This window comes from Trichosurus vulpecula, chromosome 4 (assembly GCF_011100635.1).
Source record: "Trichosurus vulpecula isolate mTriVul1 chromosome 4, mTriVul1.pri, whole genome shotgun sequence".
Taxonomy (NCBI): Eukaryota; Metazoa; Chordata; class Mammalia; order Diprotodontia; family Phalangeridae; genus Trichosurus; species Trichosurus vulpecula.
The window spans coordinates 223,904,935-223,930,228 of NC_050576.1; the positions used below are offsets into that span (position 1 = coordinate 223,904,935).

Genomic DNA, 25,294 nt, shown 5'->3' on the forward strand with positions numbered 1-25,294 from the left:
TTATGGATTGTGCTAAAGGTCACTCCAATTTTTTTAAAGGAAGCTATATGTTTTTATTTAAATAGCTCAATAATGCTCTATTTATCATTTAAAAAAACCCCAGTCAAATCCCAGAGCTATGAAAAATCAAGGACAGTCTGGATAGTAACCAAGGAACAAACCCAATTATACTGATGGAATCAGTCAGAACTGCTTAAGGGCAGAATTTCATTTGTGAAGCAGTTGGCATAACCCAAGTGTACTGTTGTTATTTGGTCTGATCTCACTAGAAATGGGGATCTATAGGACATCTCTCTGGATCTTAGGCATAGTGACAGCCCTTGCCAAGCACAGACATTGTAATATTCTGAGAATAGTTTAATACACTAGGTGGGGCTGTGGAACAAGTCAGATTGAGCGGCCAATCACCCCTGAACTGGGGCGCCAATCTGAGCATGCCCAGGAAATTTGATCCCTTCATATGGGTGGAGTTTTCCTAGAAACACACTCCCCATGCTTTTCAGAGGCATTTTCTTTTCCGATCCAGGGTTCTCTGCTTTCCCAGAGAAACAAAGAGTGGTGCATGCCTGAGCTTGCTTCCAGACTAGGTCTTTTATTCATGCACTTTTTTTTAAACTACAGATATCTGAATCTTGAATTTTGTTTTTTTCTGGCTTGTAAAAGTCCAGTACCAGAACTTTGCCCTAATAGCTTCCCCCCCCCCCCCGCCCCCTCCCAGCTCTAGCTGCTTCCATGTCTGGATTAAATATTTCTGTCTCTAAAGCAGGGAATGTTTTCTCCTTTTCATCTAGATACATGAGCAATAAGTAAAATATAACAAATAGTTTAGATTTACGTTGGCTAATTTTTTTAATCTTTTAACTTTGAAACAACAGTATGCGCTTAGGATAAAGGCCAAGGCCTCCCAAGCTCTGAATGAAACACAGATTCTAAAGTGAGTAAATAACCAATGGGGACATTTGGCTTCCTCTTTGAAGAGAGAGGTCGGGAAAGAATGTGTCACTGCTCTCTGAATCTCTCAATCTGGGTTCCAGATTCATCCCAGTTATGCCTGCTAGGCTCATTAGATCCAAGTCTTCTACCTTCTGCCTTTGTGTCTTGCTCGCGATGGTTTCTGGGGGAGGCAGAGCTTGGGTGTCTGGGCACTGCCCATTCATAGGGTGAGATCTCTCCCTCCAAGTTTCTCTGTCTCTTTTACCACAGACAGATTGCACATATAAGATGAACCTTAAGTTCCTCTTCAGTACTGATATCTATCTCCCCTCTACAAGCCTTCTCTACAAGTCTTTCTAGAGACCCTTGATAGGTTTTTATATACCTTTCTAAGGCCTGCCCCAGTCTGTTGCAGTCACTGCTGACAGGGCCAGTTAGCACCTGAGACTGGGTTATTCTGGTAAGCATATTCCTTTCTTCTTACCCAGAGAGTTATTTTTCCTCTGAGAAGCTTTTAGTTTGAAACATGAAATAATTCCAAAGACCTTTAACATAGTGAGTGGAGAGTGTGCCTAAGGTAGATTTTTTTTTCCACTAGTCAGAGTGGATTACATACACTATGCTTTTAGAGATATGAGTACTACCGAATACTACAAGAAGCCACAAGGCAAGTTATGAGACACTCAGGAATGGAAACTTGGAAAACAGTGGAGAATGGACTTTTATTGGGATTCTCGAGACTGGATTAACCAGCTAATTGACACTTAAGTTGGGGCAGCTAGGTGGTGCCTGGGCCTGGAGTCAGGAAGATCTGAGTTTTCAAATCCAGCCTCAGACACTTAGTAGCTGTGTGACCTTGGGCAAGTCAGTTAGAGTTCTTCATCTGTAAAATGCAGATATAATGGAGAAGGAAATGGCAAATCACTTTGGTATCTTTGCCAAGAAAACTCCATGGGGTTTTGTAGAGTTGGACATGATAGAAAAACAACCGTACTATGTTCTTCTTTTTGTGGTAGAACAACAACTAGCGTTTATATAGTGCTTTAAGATTTGCAAAGCACTTCACAAAACTCATTCTGTCCTCACAACAATCTTGAGCAGGAGGAGCTATTATTATCCCCACTTTACAGATGAGGAAACTCAATCAGGCAAGAATCCAGACCAAGGACTTGTTCAGGGTCACACAGCTGATAAGTGTCTGAGTTAGGATTTGAACTCCCAAGTCCAGAACTCTATTCACTACATGCCTCCCTGCTTCTAGAACGCATTCTGCAATTTGAAACAAAAGGCTCCTCTGGAACTTGAGATGTGTTGAGGAGCATCAGGGGGTGGAGATGATTTCTCTGCAATCTGCTATGCATTGCAAATTCTGGTTACACCACAAAGGATTAGTTTTGGGATTGAGTCATTTGGCCTAGATTCAGATTGGGAAAGAGGAATTGGGAGTGAAAAATAAGACCAAGATTAAGACAGCTGCTCCTGTATTTCACATAATTTCTGTTCTCATCCAGCAATTTCTTGATCCCCTCACGGATCTGTCATAGGAGCAGAAGAACCATAAGGGCCATAGAGTGTCCAGGAAGTCAAGGTCTGAAAAGTATGATTGATGTAGGCATGTGAGTTGTTCACCAGGTGCATGCTGACAGTTTGGTACAGGAAGGCACATGACTCCTTGGTCAAATGTGAAGTCTGTCTGGTAGACACTGACGGTCAGTGACCAAGTAGTTGTCTACCAGCCCCAGCTTCTTAGTGCTGAACTGCCTATTGCAGTAACTATGGTACAACTGTAATCATCCTCATCAGATCCCCGATGATCTTTGGGCCTCCTTGTGGTTATGGGTTGTCCTTCATGTCTGGAATTCTCTCCCTCCTTACCTCTGCCTCCTGGTTTCCTTTAAATCTCAGCTAAAATTCCACTTTCTTCAAGAAGCTTTTCCCCGGCCTCCTTAATGTTAGTGCCTCCCCTCTGAGATTATCTCCAGTTTATCACAAGTATACATACATATGTATGTATGTACACACACACACACATACACACACACACACACACACACACACACACTCTGGTTTATTTGTACAAAGTTGTTTGCCTATTGTCTCCCTCTCCTTTAGACTGTAAGCTCATTGAGGACGGGGACTGTTTTTGCCCTTCTTTGTATACCCAACACTCATTACAATGTGTGGCACATAGTAGGCATTTAATAAATGTTTGTTGACTTGACTATTAGAGGAAAAAAATGGATCTTTCATAAAATTAACAACTTCCAAGCTTTCTTATTGAGGAAAGTAGACATGGTAGAATGAAAATACGAGAGAAAAGAAAAACCTTGAAAGGTAAAGAAGTTTGAATGCTTGTATCTGAAGCGGGGAGAGCAGACAATTGTTTTCCCTTCAAAATCCCAAGATATTTAAAGATCAAAGAGGGACTATAAAAGCACAAACTCAGGACCCCTTTTTTGAGAGGGAGAGAGAAAAAAGGGGGGAAGGGAAGAATATGCAAAGAAAGAATGGAGAGATGGAAATAACTGGCTCTTTCTCATAATTGTCACATGACAGAAGACTGTATAAGCATGGAGTAGGAAGAGTGGGTATCACATGAACTTCATTCTTTTTTTTTTTGGAGGGGGGAAGGCAGGGCAATTGGGGTTAAGTGACTTGCCCAAGGTCACACAGCTAGTAAGTGTGTCAAGTGTCTGAGGCTGGATTTGAACCCAGGTCCTCCTGACTCCAGGGCCCCTAGCTGCCCCATGAACTTCATTCTTAGCTGAACAAAAGTTGGGGTGGTGAGGAAGAGTAGAAATATAGTAGCAGAGAAGTTAGTATAGTAAACAAGGAGAGTGCAGAGAGGGTTTGAAAGAGGGGATGAGTTGGGGTGGGAATACTCACTAAAAATGAACTTTAACTCTGGAAGGTTGATTACAAAGGTGAGAATAAACAGAAATAGAAAGGTCAATCCATAGAGATCTGAGTTTGAGTGGGGGGAAGAGGAGGAAGGGAGAAAATTAGGTTTGGGAAAGTTCCAAGTATCTATTGCTAGTGTTAGTTTCATTTCCTTTCTATTCCCACTTTCTTTTTCCTTATGGGGGAGAGGGGTGAGGATAAAAGAGGAGAAATATTATTATAAAATATGATAAAGAAAAATAAAACAATCATAACCATGAATGTGATTGGGACAACTTCATTCAAAAAACAGAGTAGTGTAGCAGAATGAATCAGAAAGCAAAACCATGTTGTTCAAATGTTGGAGCTTCTCTATAACTTTGGCAAGAATATACCATTTTCTGCCCTCTTGAAATTTGTTATTTGAGCGTCATTAGACAGTAAACATTTATTAAATGCCTTCTGTGTTCCAGGTACTCCTTGCTCTTATGGAATTCACAATCTAACAGGGGAGACAACATGCAAATGACTATGTACAAATAAGCTATCTATAGCATAAATTGGAAATTTATTGATAATAAGATGCTGCAATCACTTTTTTAATATACTATGTTATGGAGATACTTGTTTTATTTCATGAATTAAAATTTTTTTTTAAAAAAAAGATGAATTAGTTGATCTTTGGAAGGACTGACTTTTTCCTTTCTGTAGGAAGGAGTCACTTGCTGTCCAGACATATAAAAATTAATAGAGCTGGCTGGAAAAAAAGATTATGCTGGTTAGATTATCATGGTTATAATATGTTTTAAGTAATCTTAAATAATTTAATGTATGGTGGCAGATAGTGTTAAGTGGGCATTTTGCTTTATTGAACTAATTTTTTTTTTAAATCAACAAGCAATAAGCTCAATGGAACCTTTATTTTCTATATCTTTCAGTCAATTATATAATGTTAAGATATGATATACTGTAGAACACCAGTTTTGAAAGTCCACATGTTCTCTACTAATATGCTCATTAAGGATGCCTTGAATTGTATTTAGATGATTATCATTAAAATTTCATATGGATGGGAAAGTAGCAATTTTCTCAGTTGTCTTTTTGATTTATTATTTTTTTTGGTATTAAAAGTCTATGACATTTCCCCCCTTTCTTTAGTATTTTCCTCTGCCTCCTTCCCTCCTTCCTTCTCTCCTTCCTTCCTTCTTTCCTTCCTTCCTTCCTTCCTTCTTTCCTTCCTTCCTTCCTTCATGCTACTCTTTCTTCTTATCTTTATGAGTTTATTTCTTAATGTTATTTCACCCCTAAAACTGGAATTATTCTTGTTGACTTGGTCTAATCTATCTGATTTTCTCATCTTTGTTCTCTCTAGTGCTATTTCTATGTCTCCTCTATAAGCACACCCAGGACTGTGATCCTAGAGTCCAAGTGTGGTGGCCCTACTTTTATTGGTGGTTAAAAAGGTTTGTTATAAAAATCTTTGCAAATCTGTTCCATCGTGTGTGTGTGTGTGTGTGTGTGTGTGTGTGTGTGTGTGTGTGTATTTCTTCCCATTTTCATCCTTATATGCTCTGGCTATCATCCCTCCCCATTTATTAAGTAAAATTTTTGCTGACCAAGGCTCTTTTGATTTCCTTTTTGTGGTTACCAATTTACATCTGATAAGCTTCTGTATGAAATTATTGTAATCTCTCTGATCATAGGATCATAGTATTTATAGCTAGAAGGGACAAAAAAAGCCATGTAGTCCAATCTTCTCGTTTTACAAATGAAGAAACTGAGGCCAAAGGAGATTAAGTGACTTGCCCAAGATCACACGTGGTGTCAGAGGTGAGATTTTAACCTAAGTCCTCTGACCTCAGGGAGCCAGTACTTTTGCTACTGTACTATATCACCAAATATTAATTATAGTCCTAATTATAGTCTTACATCTGAATGATTTTTGACAGTTTGTTGGGTACATTTTTTTAATTTAAATTTATTTATTTGACATATTTAGTTTTTAGCATTGATTTTCACAATAGTTTTTGTTGGGTACATTTAAAACATCCAGATACAAACAGTATGGGAGTGAGGGGGTATCTATTTAGATCTATCTCTCTATTTTTTTTTTTTACTCATGTATTCTTTTGAGCTTGAGGCTTCCTGAAGTCAGGCCCAGCCTTCTGCCACAACTCTAACTTAGAATCGCAGCCCTGGCATGTGACAAGAAGCTGGAGGCAATGTTGGTCTGAAGTTTCCATCTAAGTTAATATGTATGTTGAATTTCCTTAGTGTGAGGGCAGGAGTTGGGATGGATAGATTGTGAGCCATGCATTGAACTCCTTGAGGAAGGGTTGATAAATGATGGCTGGGGTCTGGATTGAGTGATAGATTTGGCTAGCATAAACCTCAAAAAAAAAGTTGCTGAGTGACAGTGAAGAGTCTGGAAGCGACAATTGGAAGCAAAGAATGTCCTGAGCCCTTTCCTCCATCTTCCCACCCCTGTGACCAGTGAGTCTAGGAGTCTGAGTGAAATGCAATGAATACTGGAAAGGATGGCCAAGAAAGCAGGGAAAGAAACATCAGGAAAGAGACAATTCTCAGTGAGTGGTTAAACACGGAAAGAGTGAGAAAGGAAGAGATTCAGATAAAAGGAAGTTATTAAATTATGGATTAGTCATTCTAGAGCACATGGTAGAAGGGACAGGAAGATTTGGAATGGAATATTGTGGGGCTTGCCTTGGGAGTAAGAGAGAAGTTAGTTGGATTGGGGAATGAGGTTCAGAATCACTGTAACAGAGAGTATAAGGGGCAGGAGTAGGCTAACCATTGAGGAATGAGCCCAGGAAGAGTTCCAGTGATTGGAGAAACGTACCCTAAGGAAGAGTTATGATTAGATTGTTTCAGTTTCTTCTTTGAAGGACCTTGTGGCTGACAGTGATGTGATACAGAGCCACGTGCCACATTAAAGCTCGTCTCCAAAAGGTATCTTCCTTGCATGTATCAAAATTATACAATGAAAGATGTAACAAAATGGATAACAGTGTTTGGTGACCTTTTGGTCATTAATGTCAGGGAAGGCATAAAATAGAGAGATGTATGTTTGTCAAAGGTGTTCACTACTGTCATGGAGGAAGTCCAACACAAAGTCCAGCTCTATGTCTCAGCAACTTCTACCCATTTCACACAGGGTACAAGAAAATCAATCTGGTTTAACACCAGGAACAGTATTCACCTTCAGGTCCCTGACTTTCTTCTGGCTTCAACTCACACCTTTGGACAGCCCCAGACTAAGGGAGCAACCTCCATCCTGGGATCACAGCATCCTTCTTGCTAGCTCTGCTATTTCTGGCTTTTTAACCCTGGATTTACAATCTATTCGAAATCAACAGAATAGATTAAAGGAGAATGCAAGAACATAACATACTAAAAACTTGTGAGGAAACCAGAGAACTTAAGAGATGAAACAAGGCAGAAGCATTTGTGTCAGTATGGACAGAAGCCAAAATGATAACATGGTTTCCTTAAGAATAGGTCATGACAGTATTACCTCGCTTCTATTTTAGATAGGATTAGTTGACTGTTAAAAAGAATTCTGTACCTAGGATTTTAGCAAAACATTTAGTAACATTTCTTTTGCTACACTTGTGGACAAGATGGAGAGGCAAGGGTTTGACAGGATACAATTATGTAGATTCAGACCTGGATGAATGGTTGAGCCCAGTAGCTTAATGTCAACAAGGAAGGAGAGTTCCAGTGTTCTCCCCTTGGTACTGCCTATTTAACTCTTCATCAGTGACTTTGATCAAGGCTTACAGAAAATGCAATTTAAATTTGCCGAAGAAGTAAAGCTCAAAAGGTAGCTAGTATAATGGGTGTTAGAGATAGGATCAGAAAAAAAAAATCTCTCTAGACTATAACATTTGGCTTGTATCTATAAAGATGGCATTCAATAGAGATCAACAAAAAAACCCCATATACTTGGTTTTAAACCATCAGCTTCACAATTGTAAGGAGGAGTGAGGTACGGTTAATGGTTTGTCGAAAAAGAGATCTAGTTTTAGTGGACTATAAAGTCAGTAAGAGTGAACAATGTGATAAAGTATTGAAAAAACCAAATGTGATTTTATATCACATTGTTTACAGTCTTTGAGTTGACAGAGTTGCTGTGCTGTGCTCTGGTCAGATCACATCTGGAACATTGTATGGTCACTACATTTTAGGAGAAACTTTGGCAAGTTGGAGAACATCCAGGGCAGATGAAGTAGGAGTGTGAAGTGCTTTTGTTGGGGGAGAAGTGAACCCAGGGATGTAGAAATCCCAAACCAAAGTTCCCAAGGCAAGGCCACCTAGAATGAATTCGTGGACCCAAGCATTCTTTAAGTCAAGGAGGCAAAGATTTACGTATATAAAGTGGGCAAGAGTTCTTAGGGAACCTGCAACAATACAGGGCTACAGGGAAAGTTTAAGTACAAGATTTAGAGGTGAAATCTGTCAATTAGGTGTTTTGGGGTGGGATCAGGGAGTGGTCAAGGCATGATTAGGGGTTGGTCAGTTCTTAAAGGAACATGCACTTTTTGTATCTACTGCGCAGGTATCTTACCCAGAGTTCATAGGGAAATAGCCCACAGGGGGGCTACCTGGAGGTGTGGTTTTGCCTGTGAAACATCTTTAAGTCACCAAAAGTTCATGGCTGACTGGGAATATCCAGGTGGATTCCATCATGTGTCTTGTTAGACAAGACTAATGTAAGGGAGTATACATTTGACTATGCCTAGGATATATGTTAGACTTAGTGTATGGTCAGTTATCAACACCTGGGAATCAAACTATAATTGGGCATAGCTGCTTACTGAAAAAGACGCAGAGATAATTTTGGGGCATGCTGCCCTTTAGCTATAGAAAGGCTGCCTGGGAAAGAATATGTTTTGAGAACTAGTTGTTTTGGTAAGGCATGCTGCCCTTGAACTGGAGAGAGGCTGCCTGGGCCAATACTTTGAAGCTAGGGAGAGATGTGATTTTAGAACTAGAGTTCAGGCACAGGCACCCAGGCAGAGGCTAAGGGGAGATGTGATGTTAGAATTAGGGTCCAAGCACAAGCACCCCATCACTTTGAGAGCTGATTGAAAGAACTGGTAAAGTATATCCTGGAGAAGAAAAGACTTAGGGGAACATGTTTATCTGTCTTCCAGTATTTGAAGAGTTTTCATCTGAAATAGAAATTGGTTTTATGGCTTTGAAAGACAGAACTAAGAAAGTTCATGTAAAATCCTTGAGGTCAGAGATAATTTCACTTTTTGGGTTGCTGTTGTTTGTATCTCCACTGCCTGGCACAGTGCCTTGAAAAGAATATGTGCTTAATGAATGTTGAATTAAATTTGAATCGCAGAGGAAAATATAGGCTCAACATAAGGCAAAATTTTTAAACAGAACGTTGAATAGAGTTCCTTAAGCAAAGAACTTACTGGAGTTTTTTCAGCAAAGATTTTATGATTATTTATTGGGTATGTTGCAGAGTGGATTCTTGTTTAGGTATGAGTTGGATTAGCTGGAGGTCCCTTCAACTCTGAGATTCTGTGCTCCTGCTTAATTCCATAAATCTTCTAATTTGTCCGTAAATCTCTTCATTCCTGTAAGAGGGAGAGGGGCTTTTGAGTCTGCCCAAAGAGTTCTGCTAATAATGACTGGCCTTACTGGTTTAGTGCCCTGTTACATTCTTCTGACTTCTTGAGTTCTTGTTCCTCTTCAATTTATTTTTTTTGGTGGGGGGAGCTTCCTCTTCTGCTTTACTTCATTTCCTCTCCCCCAACTTTAGCTGGGGTCCTCCTTTCTTCCTCCATCTCTCTCTCACTTCTTTCATCTTCTTTCCTGATTTCTCCTCTTTGAAGTTCTCTTCAAGCTTGTATCTTCCTACCTTCCTCTGATTTCTACTTGGATTCTCCTTTTCCTCATCTCCCTCCTTTTTGAATCCTCCTGGATTACTTCTACTTCCTCATTTCTTTTTCTTTTCTCTTCATTCCTTATTCTTGGGTCATTGACTTATTCTTGTGCCCTACTCTTCTCCCCACTCAATTCTTTTTTTTAAATAGAATTTTATTTTTTTCCAATTACATGTAAAGATAGTTTTCAACATTCATTTTTTCTAAGATTTTGAGTTACAAATTTTTCTCTCTCCCTCTTCTCCTTCCTCTCCCCAAAGTGGCAACCAATCTGATATAAGCTATACATGTGTAATCATGTTAAACATATTTCCACATTAGTCATGTTGGGAAAGAGGAAACAAAACAAAAAGGAAAAACCACGAAGAAAAAATGAAAACAAAACCAAGTGAAAATGGTATGCTTCAATCTGCATTCAGACTCCATAGTTCTTTCTGTGGATGTAGGATAGCATTTTCCATCATGAGTCTTTTGGAATTGTCTTGGATTATTGTAGTGCTAAGAAGAGCTAAGTCCGTCATGGTTGATCATTGCACAATGTTGCTGTTACTGCATACAGTGTTCTCCTGATTCTGCTCACTTCACTCAGCATCAGTTCATGTAAGCCTATTCTTATAGCACAATAGTATTCCATTATATTCATATACCACAACTCATTCAGCATCCCCCAATTGATGGGCATTCCCTCAATTTCCAGTTCTTTGCCACCATAAAAAAAGCTGCTATAAATACTTTTGCACATGTAGGTACTTTCCCCTTTTTTATGATCTCTTTGGGATATAGACCTAGTCCCATTCTTAAGTCTTAAACCCGCCAAATCTCCCTCTTTGCTTCTAGAAACAAGGGGGGAAGTGACAGGAGAGGCAGATTTTGGCTTGATATAGGGAAAACCTTTCTAACAATTAGAGCTATTTCATAGTAGAATGAGCTGTAATCAAGTGAAGCCTGAATGATCATGTGTCAGATGTGTTGTAGAGCAGTGGTTTGATAAGATGACCTTTGAAGTCCTTTTGATTCTGTGATTCTGAGCCAGTCAGGTAATTCTGAGGTATAGGTAGCTTAATTCCCAAGGATTTAGCCATAATAGAGAGATACCTATCTACTGAGGTTTCATGCAGTAAGCAGTTAGATGCTAGATGTGTTGTTAGAGAGTGGAAATAATTCAAGCCTAAGAGAGGAAGTGAATAAAAGTGGGCACTACCATGGAAACACCTAATCTTTGGAACTCTCTGTGCTAGGCCTGCAAAGCTCTTAATCCACCCTTCATGAAGGTGCAAAGCCCTGCTTGTTTACTTGTATGAGAACATTACAGAGATTCCAGCACCTCTGGTCCTGCTCCAGTAGGAGCAGGGTTCCATTGTTCCTTTGGGTCCAGAACTACCTCCCACAAAGCAGGCATTATCAAAGGTAGCAGAGAACAAATAATCTTTGCATTAGAGCAGAGCTCACCAAGCCTGTTCACTAGTATAATTCTAGTTGACTTTCTCCTCTTAGACTCCAGATTTCACTTGTGTATCTAGACTTGTGGTATCAGCCATATACAGAAGAACCTCTGTTCCTGCATCCTTCCAGCCAAACCTGTCTATAACATGGCATGCCTCTGTGATCAGAGCTGCAACAACAAATTTGGTATCAGAGGACCTGGATTCAAATCAAACTTGTGTTATTTACTAGCTCTGTGACCTCAGGCAAATAATTTTACATCCCAGAATGCTAATTTTTTTTTATAAAATAAAAATAAAATGGCTGGACTAAATTATTTTAGGATTCCTTTCATCTCTAATTCCTTTGTTTCCTCCATGCCATAACTGAAAGTTTTCTTAGAGTTTCTGTGGCTGGCAAAATTCACCATCTAGTGGTAATTTTGATTTGTGAGTTTCTTCTGGAACTTCTATTTTGAGAAAGTACTCAGGCTAGCCCTCTGCTTCACTCCCCTCTCAGCTCTGCTCTTGACTCTTTGAACTCTTCCATGTACCAGTAGTCTATTTACTTTGGAAGATCTCCCCCCAACTCTCCCCATAGACCTTTCTGCTCCTGATTTCTCCTCCATGGCCCCATGTAGGTACTTCTCCTCTAACTCCTCCATTACTGGTTCTCAGTTTACTCTTAGGTGTTCTCTCCTCCCATTAGAATGTAAGCTTCTTGAATGACTTATGAATTCTCATCAATACAATGGAACCAATGACAGTTCCAGAGGACTCATGGATGAAACATGCTACCCACTTCCAGACAGAGGTGATGGACCCAAGAGTGCAGAATAAAGCTTGTGGGCTTGTTTGTTTTTTAATTAGGGGGTAGGGTGGGTGGGTGGGGAGGAGAGCATAACCGACGCAGGAATTTCTTTTGTTTGACTCTACAAGATTGTAATGGGTTTTGTTTTTCTTACTTTCTTACTGGTGGTGGGTTAAGGGGTGGAGGTGAGAGGGAGAGAATTTGGAGCTGAAAATAAAAATAAAATAATAAAAATTAAATTGGAAAAAAATACAAGTTCCTTGTGGGCAAGGATTACTTTTCTTTATTCTTGTATTTGTATATAGTGTCTACTGCATAGTAGGTGCTTAATAAATACTTATTGATTTGATTTGCTGGTTGACCCCCTTTGGCTAGTCATTTAGGTCTTTGGATTTGGTTGGTCTGGTCCTTGGATGACAAAAAACGCAATTTGTTACTGGGTCTGTACCCAGAACCTCTCCAACTTGGAAGGACCTGCCAAAGCTTCATGGAATAATTTTCCAGAGCCCAGAATCACTGCCATGGCTAGGATGAAGCATCAGATGGGAACCTTAATGGAGGCTTTCTGAATTGAGGTAAAATAAATTACATTTTCTTTTGAGAACTTTATTAAAAAGTCTTGAACTAGTTGGAGGCACTGTGGAATATTGGCAAATTTGAGTCAGGAATCATTTACCTTAGACTGTTGAATTTGATAGCTTACTTGGGCTATTTTAAAAAAAGTTTTCCTTACTGTGAATTCAGTATGTTTTCTTACTTGAATTGGGTTGAGTTGCCTGTTTTCCTGTGAAGTGGGTACACCAAAGACACCTTTTTATTTGTTTGGTTGTCAGCCATCAGGCCTGGGGGTGGAAGGGATGGGGTCTTAGTGTGGAGCATTGTGTTCAACAACCTATGAAATCAAATCAAATAGAACCATAGTCTCTTTGCTGGTGTTGGATCTATCCCTACCAGCAGCAGCCAGTGCTTCCTGCCAGACTTTGGCTGAGAAACATAAAGGTGCATTTGTGCTTAGGGCAACTTTCTGTGTTGAGTCACAATTGACCACTCAATCCCTGTAAGAAAACAGTTTATTTCCATCACGGCAAAAGGACTCATCTGGTCATCATCGTGTTACCTGTCCTCTGGGACACTTAATTTCTCCTTGACCCCACAGGCCACCACAGCAAAAAACAACTCTGGAAAAAAGGTGCGAATGTAGATGGCAGCCTTGGGGATGGGGTTGGCTATGAAAACCTCCTGCTTCTTCCTCCTTATTGTCTTCATCACTTCTTCAGCTACTTCCACAGGATGGACCCCATAGGCGAACTTCCTAAAAAAGACTGAGAGACCAAGGAGAGAGAAGAAATGACTAATAATAAGGAAATGCAAATTAAAACAACTCTAAGCTTTTATTTCACACTCAGCAAATGGCACAGATGACAAAAAATGGAAACAGTCATGCTATGGAAAGACTGGTATGCTGTGGGTAGAATTTGATTTGGTCCAACCTTTCTCTAAAACAATTTGGGATTATATAAAAAAATTACTAAAATGACTGTCTCTTTTGATCCAGAGATAAGCATATACTCCAGGGAAGTCAAAGACAGAAAGAAGAGTTTCATATATGCCAAAGAGAGGGATGATTATATGGATTTTTAAGTAGAAATAGTTGGCAGAATACCAAAAGAATAGAAATTGGTCCAACTCCACAATACTCTCCAGAAACCTTGGGTATCAGAGAACTATAGAATGTCAGAAAAATAGGAAAGGACTTTAAAAATAATGTAGCACAAGTCACTCATTTCAAAGATGATGCAACTGAGGCCTAGAGTGTAGGTGATTTCTTTAAGGTCTCACAATAACTGAGTCACAGGAGCAGGAGTAGAACCTGGGGTCTTCAGCTTTCAGTGTGGAAGCTATTAGTTAGAAGCCAGCATTTGAACTCAAGTCCTCTGACTCTAGTGATTCCTGCTCCCTCCAACATTCCCCACATTTTTTTTTCACTATTTTTAATGTTTCTCAGTCTCCCTTGTTCTGGCTTAAGGGTCGCAGGGGAGAAAGGAGAGTTGATAGAATTGTGTTCTAACATCTCCCCAAACCAATGGTGTTCATCCTAGTGCCATACTTGGTGAATTAGAAAACCCACTCTGGGCCCTGTCTTTGCTCTGTCCCCAGATTCCAGAGAATTCACAAGTCACTATAATTTGCATCCCAGAATTCAGGGCAGCCAGAGAAGAGAGCCCTGGAGCTGGCAGGATCATCCTGGATCCTGACTCTTAAGCACTTGTGGGCACGAGAAACCAGAATGCCTGGTATGCTACAACTCCACCTCACTACAGATGCCTAAGACATCTCTAGAGGACTTTGGGCCTTCAGCCTCTCATGGGTTAGAGGGTATTTTTAAAGTCCCTTCTAGAAGCTTCAGTGAAACCAGGACTGGATTAAGATTCAGAGGTCTGGACTTGAATGCCAGTTCTGCCACTCAATAGCTTTATCACCTTGAGTAAGTAAAGTCAACTTCCTGGACTTCAACATATGTCAGGTTCCTTCTGGCTCCATGTCCCATAATATGACCCATGGTTTTGGAGCACCTCAAGCTAAGAACTTTGTGAACCTAGGCTAGACAGGACTTATCTCAGAACCAATTTTCTTAATCCTTTCTGTGTCGTGGATCCTCTTGGCCATCCATATGCTTTTTATGGATTCCTTCTCAGTAAATGTTTTTAAATGCCTAAGGTGAAATATGTAGGATTATAAAGGAAACTAAGTATATTAAAATACAATTATACATTTAAAAAAATTCACAGAACCCCTGCCTCATATCCAATCATTCCATTGCTCTCTCTACACTCTCCAGGTTCTTGACCTATATTACAATTAGGAACTCCCCAACGTCTTCCAATCCAGACCCACATATTCTGGGCTATGTCACGATCCCTTCCCAATGGAAATGCACCTTGGATGTAGGTACTGTGATAGAGGAATTGTTACACAAAAAAATAGTGGTGGGTGGCACGGAATTTGCAACCCCAAATAGTGGATTCAGAAGAGAAGGATTATTCCCAAAAGTCATGATGTTAGGGTGCCTGGAGCACTGACAAGAGGTCTTTTCCGGGATCTGTCCCTACTGTCTTTTTCCTCTGACCCATTCCCTGTGTAAGTCAGAAATCTCACATTTCCAAATGGAAGCTTCCCAGTTCCCTGTCTCTGTATATGTGTGGTAGGATCTGATGAAAGTTGGGCTCACGGTGCTGACAACCACTTCAAATTCTTCAACTTCTGCTCGAAGACAATCAAAAAACCCCTGGGCAGCATGTTTTGAGGCAGCATCTAGAAGACAAACAAAGCAGAGATGAGCACACGAAAGGCCTTGTTTCTTCTTTTCTCTTTTTTCTGTGATACAGGAGAGTCTCTCAAGGGACCTGGAGAATATGGTGTCCCATTTCTAGGGCTAGGTTTTAATGAGATGGGGTAGAAGAGATGTTTAATGCTCCCTAAATAGACTTTATCCCATTGACACATATCTCTATACATCTACTCATGCTTTAGCAAAGGGACTGACATCGTGTTCTAGAAGTCTGGTAGTTCATTGGTGTGTCGGCAAGCAAAATGGCCTTTGTTTTCTTTGAGTAACTCAATTTATTTCATTGAGCCTTACTAGGTGCTGGGCCCTTGGGGGCCCAGGGAGGGCCTGGTTTGCATGTCTGGGACAGCAGAGGCTTTTGGACCACGTGGGTTTGGGTCTGCCTCTTTGTGGCAATTCATGGGGCTGGTGGGGGGGGGTGGGAGGTGGGGGGGAAGGTGTTGACTCCAGAGCCATGCCCTGTTGGGTGTTGACCTGGTCTGTGCGGATGTGAACCTCCCAGGATCCTAGGGAGGAAGGGCCAACTCAAGAACCAATCGGCTCTGGTCATTCAGACAATGCTTGATGATGTCAAAAACCCTATAAGAGGAGAGAAGACAGCTTGAAGACCCCTTTTTCCCTTTTTTTGGTTGGAGCTCTTTGTGGCAGCAGTGGTGGCACGTGACTCTGGGCCAGCCCTTGTTCCAAGCTGAACCTAAATGCTGGTAACTATGAATTGTATTGGGTCTGTCCGTTGATATTTGTAATTTTTTTGTATTTTGTTCTGAAGTTCAGGGTGCTGGATTTTTCCCCTGAAGTAAGTGAATGAATCTGTATTTGGTCTGTCTATTGATGCTTGTGATTTGTTTGTATTTGTTCTGAAGTTCGGGGTGCTGGCTTTTTCCCCTGAACTAACTGAGTGCTTTCTGTATGCTCCCCTGAACTAAGTGAATGCTGTCTGTATGCTGGATTAAAGTAAGCTTGTCAACCCCTTCACCTTGCTTTCCTTGGATAAGCAGATCAAAAGAACTTGTGCGTTCCCGGCGTGCTGGCAGCCTCCTGGATACTGGCTGTGGGTGGATTTTATGCCCCCACAGAAGCTGCTAGCCGGATTGTTAAAACAATTGGTTCCTTTTTTTTTGGTGTTTCCTCATTTTTATTCTTTTTTAAAAAATATAATGTATTTCAAACATTCTTTTCCTTTTAAATTTTGAGTTCCAAATTCTCTCACTCCCTTCTATCCCTCCCATGCCCATTGAGAAGATAAGCAATATTATATCAATTATACATGTGAAATCATGCAAAACCCATTTCCATATTGGCCATACCAGAAAAAAGCAAGAAAAATAAAGTAAGAAAATTATATTTCAATTTACACTCAGAGTTCATTGGTTCTCTCTCTGGAGACAGCATTTTTCATCATGGCTCAATGTCTTGGATCACTATATTGATCAGAGTAGCCATTTGATCACTATTACAACATTGCTGTTATTGTGCACAATGATCTCCCACTTCTCACTTCACTTTGCATTAGGACATATAGGTCTTGTCATGTTTTTCTGAAACTATTTCCCTTATCATTTCTTATAGCACAATAGTATTCCATCACAATTCTGTACCACGATTTGTTCAGCCATTTCCCAATTGATGAGTATCCCCTTGATTTTCAATTTTGTGCTACCACAAAAGCTACTATAGATATTTTTGTACATATAGGTCCTTTTCCTTTTTCTTTGATCTCTATGCGGTACAAACCTAATAGCAGTACTTCTAGATCAAATCATGTGCACAGTTTTATAGCCCTTTGGTCATACTTTCAAATTGTTCTTCAGAATGATTGCACCAAAATTCACTATTCTGCCAGCATTTCATTAAGTGTACCATTTTTCCCCCTCATCCCCTCCAGCACTTGTCTTTTCTGTTAGATGTGAGGCACTACCTTGGAGTTGTTTTAAATTGCCTTTACCTAATCAATAGTGATTTAGAGCATTTTTTTTTCATCTGACTATAACTAGCTTTGGTTTCTTCTTCTGAAAACTGCCATACCATTTGACCATTTATCAATTGGGGAATGGCTCTTATTTTTATAAATTTGACCCAGTTCTATACTCAGTATATATTGGAGAAATGAGACCTTTATTAGAGAAACTGTCAGTAAAATTTTTTTGATATTATTTCATTATTTATGGTACATTTTAGCAATAGCACACTATGTAGTTTCCCTGATTATTGGTTTTAACTATTTTTTTGCTTTTGCTTTGTCTGAGAACATGATTGCTACCTTGCCTTTTTTTACTTCGGCTGAAGCATATTTGATTCTGATACAACCCTTTATTTTAACTCTGTGTATGTCTTCTGTTTCAAATGTGTCTTTTATAACATATTATTGGATTCTGGCTTCTAATCCATTCTGCAATCTGCTTGTTTTATGGGTGAGCTCATCCCATTCACATTCACAGTTATGATTACTGTGCATTGCCCTCCATCCAATTTTCTTCTATTTCTTCTTTCCTCTCTCTTTTTATCTTGTTCCTCCTCAAAAGTCTATTTTGCTTCTAATCACTGCCTCTCTTAATATGCCCCTTCTTTTATCATCCCCACTCCCTTCTCTCATCCCCTTCTTTTCCCCATTTCCATATTGGTTAGTTATGTTTCTTTTTTTTTGAATTTTTTTTTAAAATTTATTTAATATATTTAGTTTTCAGCATTGATTTTCACAAAAGTTTGAATTACAAATTTTTTCCCCGTTTCTACCCTCCCCCCACTCCAAGATGGCATGTATTCTGGTTGCCCCATTCCCCAGTCAGCCCTCCCATCTGTCACCCCACTCCCCTCCCATTCCCCTTTCCCTTCTTCTCTTGTAGGGCAAGATAAATTTCTATGCTCCCTTGCCTGTGTATCTTATTTCCTAGTTGCATGCAAAAACTTTTTTTTGTTGTTGTTTTTGAACATCTGTTTTTAAAACTTTGAGTTCCAAATTCTCTCCCCTCTTCCCTCCCCACCCACCCTCCCTAAGAAGTCAAGCAATTCAACATAGGCCACATGCATATCATTATATAAAACCCTTCCACAGTACTCATGTTGTGAAAGATTAACTGTGTTTTGCTCCTTCCTAACCTATCCCCCTTTATTGAATTTTCTTCCTTGACCCTGTCCCTTTTCGAAAATGTTTGTTTTTGATTACCTCTTCCCCCCATCTGCCCTCCCTTCTATCATCCCCCCTTTTTTATCTTCTTCCTCCTTCTTTCCTGTGGGGTAAGATACCCAATTGAGTGTGTATGGTATTCCCTCCTCAGGTCAAATCTGATGAGAGCAAGATTTACTCATTCCCCCTCACCTGCACCCTCTTCCCTTCCTACAGAACCACTTTTTCTTGCCACTTTTATGCGAGATAATTTACGTCATTCTATCTCTCCCTTTCTCCCTCTCTCAATATATTCCTCTCTTATCCCTTAAATTGATTTTATCTTTTTTAGATATCATCCCTTCATATTCAACTCACCCTGTGCCCTTTGTGTGTGTGTATGTACATATATATACATACCTACATATATACATACATAGACACACACATATGTATATATATGTATACACATATATGTATATGCATATTCCTTTCAGCTACTATGATATTGAGGTCTCATGAATCATACACATCATCTTTCTGTGTAGGAATGTAAACAAAACAGTTCAACTTTAGTAAGTCCCTTATGATTTCTCTTTCTTGATTACCTTTTCATGCTTCTCTTGATTCCTGTGTTTGAAAGTCAAATTTTCTATTCAGCTCTGCTCTTTTCACTGAGAAAGCTTGAAAGTCCTCTATTTTATTGAAAATCCATATTTTGCCTTGAAGCATAATACTCAGTTTTGCGGGGTAGGTGATTCTTGGTTTTAATCCTAGCTCCATTGACCTCTGGAATATCATATTACAAGCCATTCGGTCCCTTAATGTGGAAGCGGCCAGATCCTGTGTTATCCTGATTGTTTTTTCCACAATATTCAAATTGTTTCTTTCTGGCTGCTTGCAGTATTTTCTCCTTGATCTGGGAGCTCTGGAATTTGGTGACAATGTTCCTAGGAGTTTTCCTTTTGGGATCTATTTGAGGAGGTGATCTGTGGATTCTTTCAATCTCTATTTTACCCTCTGGTTCTAGAATATCAGGGCAGTTCTTCTTGATAATTTCTTGAAAGATAATATCTAGGCTCTTTTTTTGATCATGGCTTTCAGGTAGTCCAATAATTTTTAAATTATCTCTCCTGGATCTATTTTCTAGGTCAGTGGTTTTTCCAATGAGATATTTCACATTGTTTTCCATTTTTTCATTCCTTTGGTTCTGTTTTATAATATCTTGATTTCTTATAAAGTCACTAGCTTCCGCTTGTTCCAATCTCATTTTTAAGGTAGTATTTTCTTCAGTGGTCTTTTGGACCTCCTTTTCCATTTGGCTAATTTTGCCTTTCAAGGCATTCTTCTCCTCATTGGCTTTTTGGAGTTCTTTTGACATTTGAGTTAGTCTATTTTTTAAAGTGTTGTTTTCTTCAATATTTTTTTCAGTATTTCTTTAGCAAGTCATTGACTTGTTTTTCATGGTTTTCTTGCATCCTTCTCATTTCTCTTCCCAATTTTTCCTCTACTTCTCTAACTTGCTTTTCCAACTCCTTTTTGAGTTCTTCCATGGCCTGAGACCAGTTCATGTTTTTCTTGGAGGCTTTTGGTGTAGGCTGTTGAACTTTGTTGACTTCTTCTGGCTGTATGTTTTGGTCTTCTTTGTCACCGAAGAAAGATTCCAAAGTCTGAGACTGAATCTGGGTGCATTTTCGCTGCCTGGCCATGTTCCCAGCCAACTTACTTGACCCTTGAGTTTTTCGTTGGGGTATGACTGCTTGTAGAGCAAAGAGTACTTTGTTCCAAGCTTGAGGGGATGTGCCGTTGATTTCAGAGCTATTTATATACAGCCAGTTCTGCCACACCTGCACTCCTCCTTCCTCAAGAACCACCAACCCGGTCCTGAAGCAAATCTTCAGCAGGCTCTGCACTCCTGCTCTGATCCGCCACTTAATTCCTCCCACCACGTGGGCCTGGGCCTGGAAGTAACTGCAGCTGTAGTTCTGTAGCTGCACCTCCCCCGCTGCCCCTGGGGCAGTGGCCGAACCACGAACTCTGTCCCCCGCAGCTTTTCCCACTTACTTTCTCTGTTGTCTTTGGTGTTTGTGGGTTAAGACGTCTGGTAACTGCCTCAGCTCACTGATTCCGGGTGCTAGGGCCTGTCCTGCCCGGCTCCTGGTCTGGTTGGTCCTGCTGCCTCCCATGCTGAGCTCTGCTTCCCTCCACTCTCTGTGTGATAGACCTCATCCAGCAGCCATCCAAGCTGTCCTGGGCTGGATCCCTGCTTCCCTCTGCTATTTTGTGGGTTCTTCAGTTCTAGAATTTGTTCAGAGCCATTTTTTTTAGGTTTTTGGAGGGACGTGGTGGGGAGCTCACGTAAGTCCCTGCTTTCCAGCCGCCATCTTGGCTCCACCCCCGGAAGTGGTTAGTTATGTTTCTATACACAAGTGAGTATGTATATATTCTTCCTTCTTTGAATAAATTCTGATGATAGTGAGGTATTGCCTGCCACTCCCCTCTCCCAATTTTCTCCTTCATTGTAAAAGCTTTTTCTTGCATGCCTCTCATATGAGAAAAATTTCCCCACCCTCTCCCTTCCACCTTCTCCCAGTATATCTGTTTCATTTTTTTTCTGGAGATCATTCCAACAAGATTGACTTACACCCATGATCTCTGTCTATGTAAACTCCATTTAACTGCTCTAATATTTATAAAATCCTTAGGAGTTATATGTATCATCCCATATGGTATATAAGCAGTTTAACTTCATTAAGTTCCTTATGATTACTCTTTCATGTTTACCTTTTTATGTTTCTCTTAAGTCTCATTTTTGAATGTCAAATTTTCTATTTAATTCTGGTCTTTTTCATCAGGAATATTTGAAAGTCCTCTATTTCATTAAGTATCCATTTTCCCCCTGAAGAATTGTACTCAGTTTTACTGGGTAGGTAATATTATCCTGGTTACAAATCTAGCTCCTTTACCTTCCAGCATATCACATTCCAAGCCCTCCAGCCCTTTAATGTGGAAGCCACTAAATCTTGTATGATCCTGACTGTGGCCCCACAGTATTTGAATGGTTTCTTTCTGGCTGCTTGAAGTGTTTTCTCTTTGACCTGTGAGCTCAGGAATTTGGCTATATTATTCCTGGGAGTTTTCATTTTGGAATCTCTTTTGGGAGGTGATAGGTAGATTCTTTCAGTCTCTATTTTACCCTCTGCATCTAAGATATTTCCTTGATAATTTCTTTAAATATGATGTCTAGGCTCTTTTTCTATCATGACTTTTAGGTACTCCAATAATTCTTCTTTTTTTATACTGGAAAACTGTTTATTGTAGGTGGAGTGGGATAGCTGGACACAGTTTAGATGATTCCAATTTTGTTGGCAACATCTAAAGCATCATAGTCTGGAGCAAGTTGGACATAGGCCTTCTTCTGTCCATCAGGCCGGGATCAGCATGTTGACCTTGATCATGTAGATATCCTACAGCTTCTTTACCGCCTGCTTGATCTGATGTTTGTTGGGCTTGACATCCACAGTGAAGACTAGGGTGTTGTTGTCCTCAGTCTTCTTCATAGCAGACTCAGTGTTACAAGGGGATATGAATGATGGCATAGTGATCAAGTTTGTTTCTCTGAGGGGCACTTTTCTGAGAATATTTGGGCTGCCTTCGAAGTCTTAGTATCTCGAGTCTCCAGAAGGTAGGGTATGTTCAGATCTTCTTTTTGTGGCTGTGGACACCCTTCAATACTGCCTTCTTGGCCTTCAGGGCCTTGGATGTGGCTTCTGTTTTGGGTGTGTGTGTGGGGGGGACAACAGCAACCTTTGACACCATCTTGGGGGAAAGGTATTCCAATAATTCTTAATTGCTTTTCTGATGTAATATTTAATATTTTCTTCTATTTTTTCATTCTTTTAACTTTGCTTTATTGTTTCTTAATGTTTCATGGAGTCATTAGCTTCCACTTCCCGAATTCTAATTTTTAAGGAATTATTTTCTTCAGGGAGCCTCTTTTTCCATTTTGCCAATTCTGCTTTTTAAGGTGTCATTTTCTTCAGTATTTTTGGTGCCTATTTTACCAAGCTTTAATTCTCTTTTCATAATTTTCTTGCATCACTCCAATTTCTTTTTACCAACTTCTCCTCTATCACTCCTGACTTTTTAAAAAAACTCTTCTAAGCATTCTTGTTGGGTTTGGGTCCAATTGGCATTTTTCTTTGAGGTTTTTTTCTGGTAGCTGTCTTCTTCTGAGTGTGTTTTTCCTTGCTACTATAGTAGTTTTTTATGGTCAAATTATTTTTTGTTGTTTGCTCATTTTTTCAGCCTATTTCTTGCCTTTGAACTTGTTAAAGTTGGGTTCTGCTAACCTGGGAGTGGGGAGGTATGTCCTGAGCTTCAGACTTTTTCATGTTGCTGTTTTCAGAGCTAATTCTAGGGATCTGTAAATTTTTAGTGCTTCCAAGGTGGTGTGATCCTGGGAGAGGTATGGTCACTGCTCTCCATGGTCTACATTCTGATCTTCTCTGCAGCCACAAGAGCTAGCTCTCTCTTTGCCATGGAACTGTGACTAGGGCCTCTGCTCCTTTATGACCAACCATCAGTGCTCCTCACCACCCTGGAACTGCAACCCAGAACTGCATATGAGCAATAAAGTTGTCAATTGGTGTGTTGGCAACCAAAAATGGGCTCCTTAGCACTTAGTCAACAAGTGCCCTTGACTAGTTTAGCTTTTTCCCCTGAACTGAATACTGTTTGTATGTTGGACTGGAGTAAGCTTGTCGGCCCCTTCACCTTGCTTCCCTTGCTTAAGCTGATGGAAAGAACCTGTGCTTTCCTGGTCAACCCCTTCACCTTGCTTAAGCTGATGGAAAGAACCTGTGCTTTCCTGGTCAACCCCTTCACCTTGCTTAAGCAGATTGAAAGAACCTGTGCTTTCCCCGTGTACCTTACACCCCCGCAGAAGCCAGATGGTTAAAAGCAGCTCCCGTTGGAGCCAGAGGCTGCTACAGCTATAGCCACAGCCACAGCCACAGCCACAGCCACAGCCACAGCCACAGCCACAGCCACAGCCACAGCCACAGCCACAGCCACAGCCACAGCCGAAGCAGGAGCTGCCAGTAGCAGAGCTGACCTACAGGAGGAAGCTGAACAAGGACTTCAGGCCAGTGTGTAATCTTTTACCATAGAGGGGGAAGCATGATTTTGCTTTACGCCATCATGCTTTTCTGTAGCCTCCTGGTTACTCTTTCAAGGCGTACTTATTGGGCCTGGAAGCTTTTGATCAATATATCAAAATGGGGTTGCTGGTTCATGGGTTGGTTACTGTGGAGCCTAAATATATGTTTTGATTCTTCTGCCTTCTACTTTGAGAGTTTCTTATATCCGGCAGTTCTGAACCTTTCAGACATGTTTATGATCCTATTTGAGATCATAAACTCTGCCCTCCTAATACAATTGGCAACTGGCTGTACTCAGGGCCAGCAAAGGGCTTCCTGTAATCTCTTTCTGTCCAGTTGTCCAAATCCCTTATGATCTCTGGGCTGAGAGCTCCCAAAGCTACTGCTGTGGCCTCTGTTGCCACTGTGTGTGTGGGCTCTGGACAGGCTTCCACCCTGGTGTCACAGACTTCTCCTACTGACCTCTTCAGTTTTCCTAGGCTGCAGAAATGTCTTACCATGATCTTTTGTTGGCTCTGCCATTCCAAAACTTGATTTGAGGCATTATTTCAGAGTTGTTTGGAGGGGAATATTGGGAGAGTTCATCTGGGTGGTTGCCCCTGTTATGTTAATGGGAATGGGAAGATCTTAGCAGCTACTGTTGGTATTGTGTTGGTGATATAGCCCTTAATCCACCATGTCAGCCAGTTAATTGGTTCTTATCTTAACATGGTGTCCATGCACCCTCAAGAGGTCTATGGATAAATTTCAGGGGTCTGTGAACTTAGAACATGAAAATTGTATCTTAGTTTTAATTAACCTTTGGTTTCCTTTGTAATCCTATGTATTTTATATATACATATATATAGATAGATACATATATATAAACATTATTCTGATAATGTGTCTATAGGCTTCACCAGACTTCCAAGATAGGAATTTTAATAGGTAGAAGTGAAAAAGGAATGGATTGCAGGAGTGGAGGGATAGCTTTTGTAATGGCATGAAGATAGGACATACAGTGTTGTACATAGGAAATGGAAAACAGGACAATTCAGCTAGAATATAGGGTACAAAATAGAAGAATATGCAATAAGCTTGGAAAGAGGAGCAGTATTGTGAGGGTCTTTTAAATTCTAAAGTAAGAGGGTCCTCCTGGAGTTTCTTAAGTAAGGGACGTATTCAAATTTGTGCTTTAGGGCTGCTTTGTGGAGGATAGATTGAAGAGTAGAGAGACTTGAGGAAGGAGATCAATCAGGAAACCACTACAGTAGTCAAGCAAGAGGTCATGAAGGCCTGAATAAGGGGGGGTGATTAAAAGAATGGAAAGAATTTATCTCATTTAGCCATTTGAGAAACTAATCCAGGTGGAATGGACAAGACTTGGCTATTGATTGGATGTCAATGGGGAGGGAGAGGGAAGACTTGATGACTTGAAAGTTGTAGACTTAGGTAAGTGGAAAGAAGAGTGGTGCCCTGAATAGAAAGAGATATTAGAAAGAGAGGAAGGGTAGAAGATAATAAGATATATATTGGGCATGCTTGGTTTGAAATGATTATGGGAATTCTAATTGAAGATGTTCAATGGGAAGTTGGTAGTGTAGGCTTGTAAGTCACAACTTGGACTGGAGCTCTATGTATCGAACTGGGAATTTTCTACACAGAAGAGATTGTTGAAACACTGGGAGCTAATAAGCAAAACAGTCTCTGCCCTCAAGGAGTTTACATTCTAATGAAT

At 40.3% G+C, this 25,294-nt stretch overlaps 1 protein-coding gene across 2 annotated transcripts in view; it reads right to left on the reverse strand.

Annotated features, from left to right (window-relative positions):
• Positions 1-13,018: 13,018 nt before the first annotated feature.
• DHRS7C (dehydrogenase/reductase 7C) overlaps positions 13,019-25,294 on the reverse strand; it is a 58,140-nt gene continuing 45,864 nt past the window's right edge. For both annotated transcript variants that reach the window (XM_036756347.1, XM_036756348.1), the window contains exons 6-7: positions 15,123-15,278; positions 13,019-13,288 (exon numbers count right to left, since the gene is read on the reverse strand). In XM_036756347.1, coding sequence (XP_036612242.1) covers positions 13,080-13,288; positions 15,123-15,278 — 365 coding nt within the window. In that variant the 3' untranslated portion in view covers positions 13,019-13,079. The remainder of the gene's footprint in view (positions 13,289-15,122; positions 15,279-25,294) is intronic.